The sequence below is a fragment of the Plectropomus leopardus genome, chromosome 8 (genome assembly GCF_026936395.1).
Source record: "Plectropomus leopardus strain MGB_pleo_1.0 chromosome 8, ASM2693639v1, whole genome shotgun sequence".
NCBI lineage: Eukaryota > Metazoa > Chordata > Actinopteri > Perciformes > Serranidae > Plectropomus > Plectropomus leopardus.
The window spans coordinates 10,765,965-10,775,374 of NC_142183.1; the positions used below are offsets into that span (position 1 = coordinate 10,765,965).

At 39.0% G+C, this 9,410-nt stretch overlaps 1 protein-coding gene across 2 annotated transcripts in view; it reads left to right on the top strand.

Moving 5' to 3' along the window:
* Window positions 1-9,070, top strand: part of slit3 (slit homolog 3 (Drosophila)) — a 334,139-nt gene extending 325,069 nt beyond the window's left edge. For both annotated transcript variants that reach the window (XM_042492991.2, XM_088080859.1), the window contains 5 exons: window positions 1,045-1,199; window positions 1,754-1,914; window positions 2,458-2,615; window positions 3,255-3,460; window positions 5,003-9,070. In XM_042492991.2, coding sequence (XP_042348925.1) covers window positions 1,045-1,199; window positions 1,754-1,914; window positions 2,458-2,615; window positions 3,255-3,460; window positions 5,003-5,256 — 934 coding nt within the window. In that variant the 3' untranslated portion in view covers window positions 5,257-9,070. The remainder of the gene's footprint in view (window positions 1-1,044; window positions 1,200-1,753; window positions 1,915-2,457; window positions 2,616-3,254; window positions 3,461-5,002) is intronic.
* Window positions 9,071-9,410: the final 340 nt, after the last annotated feature.

The following is a 9,410-nucleotide window of genomic DNA, read 5'->3' on the forward strand; positions in this document are numbered from 1 at the left end:
TTTACATGTCAGTGCTGTATTAACCCTTTGAAACCAGAGCAAATTGGTTTCTTTTAAAAGTATGGGAAAAGGACAATGAGCAACTTAAAAAAAGCAAAAAGTTACAAGGAAATTACCTGAAAATAAGCACACAAAAAAAAGAAAAGTCCACCACCGCATGTCTTTGTAGCACAGGTAACATATCACAATGCCGTCATGAGCGTGATGAAACAGGTGGCAGAAGGCTTAGCTCTCTGGCGCAAGAAGAATGAATGTTATAGCTATTGTGGCATTTACTTTAGATATATATATATATATATATATATATATATATATATATATATATATATATATAATTTATATACAAGATTATGCAAACAGCGCTCTCATGTGGTCGGAAATGGAGGCATAATTAGGGTGAAATATCATGTTTGTACAGCACATAAAGAAAGATAACTTAAGGTGTGATGTGATGACCGGGATGACAAAAGCCTGAGCTGTCTGCTTTAGCTATTATTGTTCTTATTTTAGATCTGTTCAAACAGAATCATGCAGACGATGTCCGTCTTAAGGGCTGAGAGAGCCCCTGTCTTTAATTGGTTGAGCCTCGGGGCAGACTTAAATTATACAATTTATATCCTGCCCTGAGGCTCCGGGTCCATCTGAATAAGCAATCCTGTGTGCTGTTTGGGGACCATATCTGGGCCTCAAACCTCATGTTAAGAAACCATGGCCTACATCAAGGGCCCATTATAATCTCTTCCAAAAACACTGCATTGAGGATGTAATCAGCCTGTTTTATGTCTGGGAAAAACATTTCAACACAGATTTCCCTAATTTCTTTTTCATTTAGTTTGGTCGATTTGCAAACACAACAAAAGATAGAAAAAAAATGTTTGACTTGAAAATGTTTGGAGTCTGTTTAGTGTCTGGCATTTCCAATTTGCTCTATCATGTTTTCCCCCCTAATTCTTTTGTCTGGTGTAGAATTCAACAGTAATTTATCATAATAGGAACCATACTGAAAATCTCTCATTCCTTTTTTTCCCTGTGTGTTTGTTGCAGCGTGGAGTCAGTGAATGACGGCCTTTTCCACACGGTCGAGCTGTTGATTCAGAACCGCTCGCTGAGCCTGGTGGTGGATAACGGTGCCCCCAAGAGTCTGGGCAAGCTAGCACGCCAGCCCTCCGTCGACCACAACACCCAGCTTTACATAGGAGGTACACACACACGCTTTTATACACATACTGTACATCTACACACAATCAGACACGCTTGTTCTGAATGTACTTTTTTTACTTTTTGTGGTTATGATCACATGTTTGCCATGCATGTGCACATACAAATACACTGACAACATGCAAACACACACACACACACACACACACACACACACACACACACACACACACACACACAATCCCAGCAAGGGGTGTGGTGAAGAGATGCAGAACTGTTTTTGTTCAACTTGTTTTTGAAGACACGCCCCTGAGACTTTTTTTCTCAGCTTTTTTTCTCAAGTGCTAGAAAAGAACATATTGTTGCAGTAGTGAGCGCTGTGGCGCTGTATACTTGCTGGAACATTGTATTTTACTGTGAGAATCAACCAAGAATGAAATTAGAGATTAGTGTGAGCATATTGATCAAGCAAGTTATTCATTTGCTTACATTGTTCTATGTTTCACTTGTTTTTTCCCCTTTTCTCAAATTAATTTTCTTTATTTACATTCTGCTTTTTTCATAACTTTCTGCCTTGCTCTGCTCCGTTTCCCAGGCGTACCACACCAGGTGGTGGCCTCAGGTCTACGACCCGGCCCTGAACGTTCCCCTCAGGCTTTTAACGGCTGCATCCACAATGTCCGAATCAACGGGGAGCCTCAAGACCTAAGTTACAGAACTGCAGGAGGAGCGCGAGCACAAGGGGTTGAAGCCAAGGTAATCACATGGGGAAGATTAGTTCTTGACAAAAGCTGCATCATGTATGTACTCTAATATTTGAGCCTGGCTTTAAAGGAGCTATGCAGCAGCCTTCAAAGCTGAGAGATGTATTACCTCTAATATTGTTATTACTTGCGTAACTGTGTCTTTTCGGTATTATTAGCAAAGTCATGTTTGAAAGAGAAAGCAGACATGCAGCAGAAATGTTAAATAAAGAAGTCTGCTGCAAAATCTCATGACAATAATTCTCATGTTCAAGGTCAATCCAAAGAGGCACTAAACTTTTATAATAAAAGTTACAGCAAAAAACATTTTGACTGCCACAGTAAAGTTTTTAGGCCATATTTCAACAAACCCACGCTGGTGGCAGCTGTAGAGAAGACCAGATGTCATGTCTCCTTTTTGAAACTATTTTTGGGGTGGACGTCCACTGTCAATGAAGGCTGTAGCATTTGTCAGGTTACACCCCCCCTGCTCTCTCCTGTTATCTTTAAAAGGCCCTCTGACTCTGCTGACAGTATTTCCTCCCTTTCTCACCAGGGTGAGGGCATTCTCGCAGGGTGTCATTCCTGCAGTGTGTGTGCCCAGGGTGCGTGCAGGGAGGGAGGAGAGACCGGGGTGACATGTGATTGTCCTCCAGGACGCAGCGGCGCTCTGTGTGACCAGACGACAGGAACCAACGCCTGTCAGAACAGCAGGTAGGTAGAGACAGCAGAGACCGGGCAGAAATGCATGGATGTAAAGATTCAGAAAGTCATATTAAAGGAATACTTCACCCAAAAGGACCATGTGTATATCAGTTACTCACCCCAGGTTACATGGGATGTTTTTTTGATTACATAGAATTTGTGAAGAAACTTTTCTTTTTGTTTTTTGTCACGACTCCAGTGAACAAAGAATCCAAATTAATAATAATTAATAATTCTTGATGAATCCATGTCATATGGGAACATATTTAACAACATTAAAAGTATATATAAAAAACATCTGAAATTCATTCAGTATAATCCAAGTCTCATATATCCAGTCGTTTGCTCAGTACTTCTCAAACAGACAGCCCTTTTGAACAGGGGACTAAACGGTGATACTTATCTATGATCTCTTCAAACCAGACTACATTGACAAAATCACTAATTTTACCTCACTGAACAGGAGCTGCTGGTCAACTGATACTTCAAATAGTAAGTTTGTGTTACAAACTACAGATTAAGGCGGTAGTAGCCCAGCAGCTCCTGTGTTTGGTGAGATAAAATGACTCTTTCTGACTGAAAAGACGTCATCTGCCCCGATGTACCCATCTCTAACCTGTCCTCTCGCTCTCCTTCCTCTCACTCCAGATGTGTTCATGGTCTGTGTGTGCCGAAAGGTCAGTCCTACAGTTGTCAGTGCAGCGATGGCTACCAGGGTCAGTACTGTGATCGACGGCAGGAGCCTCCAGCCTGCAGGGGGCACCGCTGCGGACACGGGGAGTGTCGCGTGTCAGAGGGAGGAGAGCCCGTCTGCCACTGTCAGCCGGGGTACACCGGGCCCACCTGTGACACAGGTACGATGGAGAGAAAGAGGAGACGGAAATAATGACAAGATTGACAAATAGAAGGAAGACGGGCGAAGATGCCCCTTGTAATAACAAAGTGAATTTACTGCAAAATTTAAAAAATATTTGGATTTGATTTATGCAGAATGATGACGCATAAACCAACAAATTTAATTAAAATAAATTAAATCTCTAGGGACAGCTTGCCCCACCATCAGGGCGAGATGTCCCGAGCTCAGAGCGAGCTACTTAATTAAATAAAGCAAACTAAAAACACAACCCTGAAACATTAATGCATTATCTAGGAACATTTTAACCTTTCCTCCAGGATAAATGTTTTTATTTCAGGATGTTTTCCTCCAGCAAGCATGTTAAAAATAATGGTCCATTGAAACTATAATACTATACTAGTATATAAAGTCAAATATCTTCATAATATTTTGAGGCTGGATGGACATCTTGCCCCAAGAGTCAAATTTTTACTTTTTTACTTCAAATGAGAAAAATCTTCTAAACTGAAAAGACTCACAACACAAATTCCCCATTATCAAATATGCATACCACCAACTTTTTATGTACAATTAATATAAAAACATAGAAACAGTTTTTTCCAGTGACAGAAAATGAGATCAGTTTACCCTAAAATGGCACTAGTGGAGTGAAAAAATGCAGCATTTCAGATGAAATATCACAATTCACTATAGCATAGTATCAGGAGAGGAATTAACCCTTTAAAACCTGATTTGACATCAGTTTTCTTGCACTGCATTCACACACTTCGACAAACCATCTAAGTCTTTGAATGAGCACATTACTTCGATTTGTTTAAAAAAACATGAGGGAAAAGGCAGTTACTAACTTGGCACAAACTGCAGGATATTACCAAAAGCTGAAAAGAAAATTAGTTTTAAAAAGAGTGGAGAGGGGCACCTGGTGGATCAGTGGACGATGCAGGTGCTCCATGTACGGAGGCTGTTTCCTCTCTGCAGCGACCATGGGTTCGATTCCGGCCTCGGCCCTTTGCTGCATGTCATCCCCTTTCTCTCTCCTCCTTTAGCGCTTAACCTGTCCTATGGAATAAAGGCATAAAAAGTCAAAACAATATATAAAAAGAGTGGAGATTTGTTAGAAAGTTAACAAAAACTAGTAACACATCTTAAAAAATATATATTTAGAATCATTGTAGATATACATTTAAAATTACATTACAAAAAAAATTATACATATATATTATTTATATGTATTTATATGTATTATTTCAGATCATTGTCTTGTTTGTTTGATTTTTTACTTTTACTTATTTATTTATGCTTATTTTAAGGCAATTTTCTTTTTCTTATTTATTTTATTTTATTATTAACTAATTTCTTGCTAGTTTGGGAGCCAGGAATTGTTATTTTGCTCATCACCTGCCCATGTTTTTGAAAAAAAATCAAACCACTTTGCTCAGGTTTGAAAGGGTTAAGGGGTTGGAGGCATCTTTTCCCATCTTCCCCTGTTAGTTTATGGCCTTTAATGTGTGTTTTTTGTTCTTTCTCTGTTAATATCCAGAGCTGACATGTCAAGGAGAAATGGTGAGGGAGCAGCTGAAGCGCCACCAACCGATGAGAACCTGCACGTCCACCAGCAAGATTTCCCGCATGGACTGTCCCCGAACCTGCCAGGCGGCAGCACCTCCAGGTGTTTGCTGTGGCGTCACCAAGACCAGAAGGAGGAAGGCAACTTTCCGCTGCACCGACGGCAGCTCGTACTCCGAGGAGATGGAAACTGCTCTGGAGTGTGGCTGCTCCAAGTGCCCGTTGTAACAGCACCGCAGTCTGTTAAGTTTGTTTTGCAAACACCCACCGCTGCCATTTTGTGAATTCTACACGTCAACGAGGCTGTCGCTCTGAGATTTTTCCACGTTGATGAGCACCATGTGATTTTTTTCCGACACATTCAGTTTGACCGCCGCCAATTTGCTGCCAAGAGAAACCACAAACAAAAATGGGACATGTGTGCGTGTTTTTTTTTTTGACAGAGAGAAAATATATTGTAAGATATAAGTGAGAAAAAACATAGAACTTATTTTTATTATGGATTTTTTTTTCTAAAAGATGATAAAAGGACTGATAAGTTGTGCTTTTTTTAATATGTTGATTATATAATGTGTTACATAGTATGGAAAGTTATTTTGTACCTTGTAAGGAGAAAAAATACACAGCAAAATAGATTAACATTCCTTAAAAGTATATGAATTTATATGTATGTGTAAATCTATATAAATATATACCCTAACCCAATGAATTCTATATTTTCAAAGTGTATTTGCATGATGTTAATGTGAGTGCTGATGTGTGGGAGGCTGTGGACACTGAGGGAGGAGGGCTGAGGGAGAAGAGCCCCCTTGACTCCGCGACGAGGAAAAGGCGGCCGTCTTTGTCGCCCTCCCTCTTGGAGAGGAAAAAGGGAACTGTGCGTGCCTAGCTAACCTGCTTCACTATATAATGGACGTCATCCTCACATGTGAGTTCTTTGAGAAACCATAAAAGACTCTTTCCACAGAGACGATTTAACAGTTTGTTCTAATGTTGTGTTATTCGTCAGTTTGCTGTTGCACACCAGACTTGGAGCCACATGAGGTTTAACATGAAAACCTAAAAGAAATTTGTTTTTTTTAAAAGGGAGAGTTCACCACAGAATCAGAATTACGTATTTTTCCTCTCACCTGTAGCGCTGTTTATCAGTTTAGATTGTTTTGGTGTGAGTTGCAGAGTTTTGGAGATATCGGCTGTAGAGATGGCTGCCTTCTCCTTAATATAGTGGAACTAGATGACGCTCGGTTTGGGGTCTCAAGATGCCAAATAAATCATTTAAAAAGCTCAAAAACAATGTCTCTCTCCAGAAATCATGAATCAGTTACTCAAGATAATCCACACACCTTATTGTGAGCAGTTTCATGTAGGAGCTATTTTCTTTCTACCATACTACACCCACCAACTGTATCACCATGCAGAAAAAGCGTTCATCCTCTGGTGGACAGGAGGCTTGTGGTCGTGACCGTGCAAGACGTAAACATTTATGGCGTCCCTCTCAGCTGAGCTGTTACACCAAAAACACACCAAAACAATCTAGACTGATAAATAGCACTAAAGGCAAGAGGAAAAAAGACATTTTAATTTTGAACTGTCTCTTTAAGAATTTAACATCGTAAAGAAGGAATTAGCATTTCAATTAACGATAGTGAAATCATGCTGTAAGTTCAGCGTCATGTTGAGCCTTAACCCATTAACTGCTGAGATTTAAAATTAGTTTTAAAACAGAAACAAAGTAAATCCCTGATGAGTCATGAGAAGTCATAGCACAGGTGGAAACAGAAAGACATTTTTAATCAAACCGACCATCCACATAACAAGAAATATTTTAAAGTGTAACTTAAAGCCACTTCACTGCTGCTGAACAACAGCATCACTGCTGTGGTTAGAGGAATTTAAACTGTATCCACCTAAAACTGTGATGTCATGGTGTACTGACACCAGGGGTACGTTTCTACATCACCACAAGAAAAACTATATCTACTGGTGTAAGTTGAGCTATAAATAGCTGCATGAGTTGATTTTCGGAGTAGGCAGGGAAGCTGTTGAATGAAGCCATTATGCCAAAGGAAAATGTCTTTGCCTTAACCTAAAAGTGTGTCAGCAACTGACTGAAATTATTCATCTTGTACAATTTTCAAGTGCCTTTGTGTACTTTTTTTAAATTCAAAAATGTTGCTGCAATATTGTCAATGTTTCATTTTAATCATTTTGGATGGATAGTGGTGTTCTTGTATCACATGTGGAAGTTGACGCCCGTTTCCATGACAACACAATCAAAACTCTGTGGTGGCCTTCCTTAGTTCCCAAAGAAAATGATGCTTATGTAAATTTAATAAGTTGTGTGTGCAGGCCCGATGAAACCAGACAGATTTCCCAAATCATCAAATAGCGTAGCTTGGTCAGTGACTCTGGTGTCAGATATAGACACCAAAACCTTTTTTGGTGATATGATACACCAATGGGTGGCGTCAGTTTATAAAGAGTCCAGATGACACCTTTTGTGGTAGTATGATACCCCGCCAGTCAGCGAGACAGTGTGGTGGTATGACACGCCACCAGACGCCGTCAGTTAAAAAATGCTGCCTGTAACATAAAAGGAGCTGGAGAGTCCCTATGGGGTGGGTCAAAGGGGCAGAGGATAAGTCCAAACTACCCCGGACTTTCACCTGGGAGTTAAGTGTTTGCTTCCTATGTAAATGTTGAGCCAAGCCCTGATGTTTTTTTCCAAACCTAACCACATGCTTGTGTTGAACAAAGAAATAAAAATATAAATATGCTGTTGGTTAGTTTGGAAAAAGACTGAATGCATCTAACAAACTGTACATTACATTTAAAAGCTGAGGTGTATTTTGAAAAGACACAATGCATTTAACAGGCGTAAACTGACACACAGTCCCAAAACATCAACAACAGATGCAGTAGGATGCCCAGAGTGTCATATGTAGACGTGAAGGGCACTGACCAAGCATGATTAGATGATTTGGGATGAGAATGTGTTGATGAAGTGTGTAGAAATTCCAAAGAAATTTAAGCAATTTAATTGGATCATAAACAAGAAAAGCCTAAATCATGAGACAATGCTTTTGTCATGAATTAATGTTTATATTTACCTCATGTTTAATGTGAAATTGCATCATCGGCAAGAACCCATTTTGCATTTTTTCCTCTTACAGTGTTAATGTGTTATTGTTTCATAATGTGCTTTAATACAGGAAAACATATTTCCATGAAGCATTTACTTTGAAAATGTTCATGTTTAGTTTTCAAGGTGAAGCTTTTTGATAATTTGTTTAAATTTTCTCGTTGATAGTTTGGGGTGGAGGTTAAAAAAGTGGCTTACAGTTATCGACCAATAGACAGCGTGCTCCAGTCTGATCACAGCAAACCTCCACGTTAACGACTCTGCTGCGTCTGAGTGGCTTCTGTAACTTTGTCACTGTTTTGGACCGCGGTACCACTACACAGCTGAAAAAAACATCAGTCAACATCAGTACGGTTTTTTACCGCCTATAGATGACTAACATGATTAAAAGTATAGCAAAAGACTATAATGTAACTACTACTGTATTGTTTACTTTATACATTGTTGCTTTGTTTACAACAGGTGCAAAGTATCGTCACACTTTTACAGTTATTAATTCACAGCTCTAATATTCTGGGTTTGAGACATATCAGTATTAAGTTTGTCCGTCAATGTCACAGATTTCCACCTTCTCCTCCTCATTTTCCACTTCTTTTCTTTTCACCTCCCCCATGTTTTAAGATGTCTCCTGTATTTTCTCCTTCTTCTCTCCTCTTCCTGTATTCACAATTTGAGTTTCTATCTTTTGCCCACTTATCTTTGCCACATTCATCCCCTCTTTTCTCAATTGTGAACAGAATCAAACACCTTAGTTATGACTTATTGACAATAAATGAAAAATAACCATAAAGTCAGTCATTTCCATTTTCCAGGTGTTAGGTTTAAAAAACATGAATATGTGAGTGATGATAATTGATACTTATGTTGAATGTTCAAATTAAACCATTGAAACTACACTAATCTTCCATGTCTGAGTCTGAAATTAATGTTTTACTGAAAATCTTTCTTTGTGCAACAAAATCTTCCACATTATTTGTCCCAACAGTTCTGATCGAGGAACATATCAAGATCAGGTAGGCTATACTTCTTTTAAAGCAGATTGCAATGCCAGTCTTTCCCAAATATTTGGACAAAATATGTGATATTGTTTCTCTTTTTCACTTTTTTTATCCATGAGTTTGGCACTGTGATGACCGAGTGATTTACCATCAAATCAATTTGCAGTGAATTTTGAATATTGACTGAAAGTACTTTTTTTAAACTTTACATTTCTTTGATACCTTTGATTAGTTATTTGATA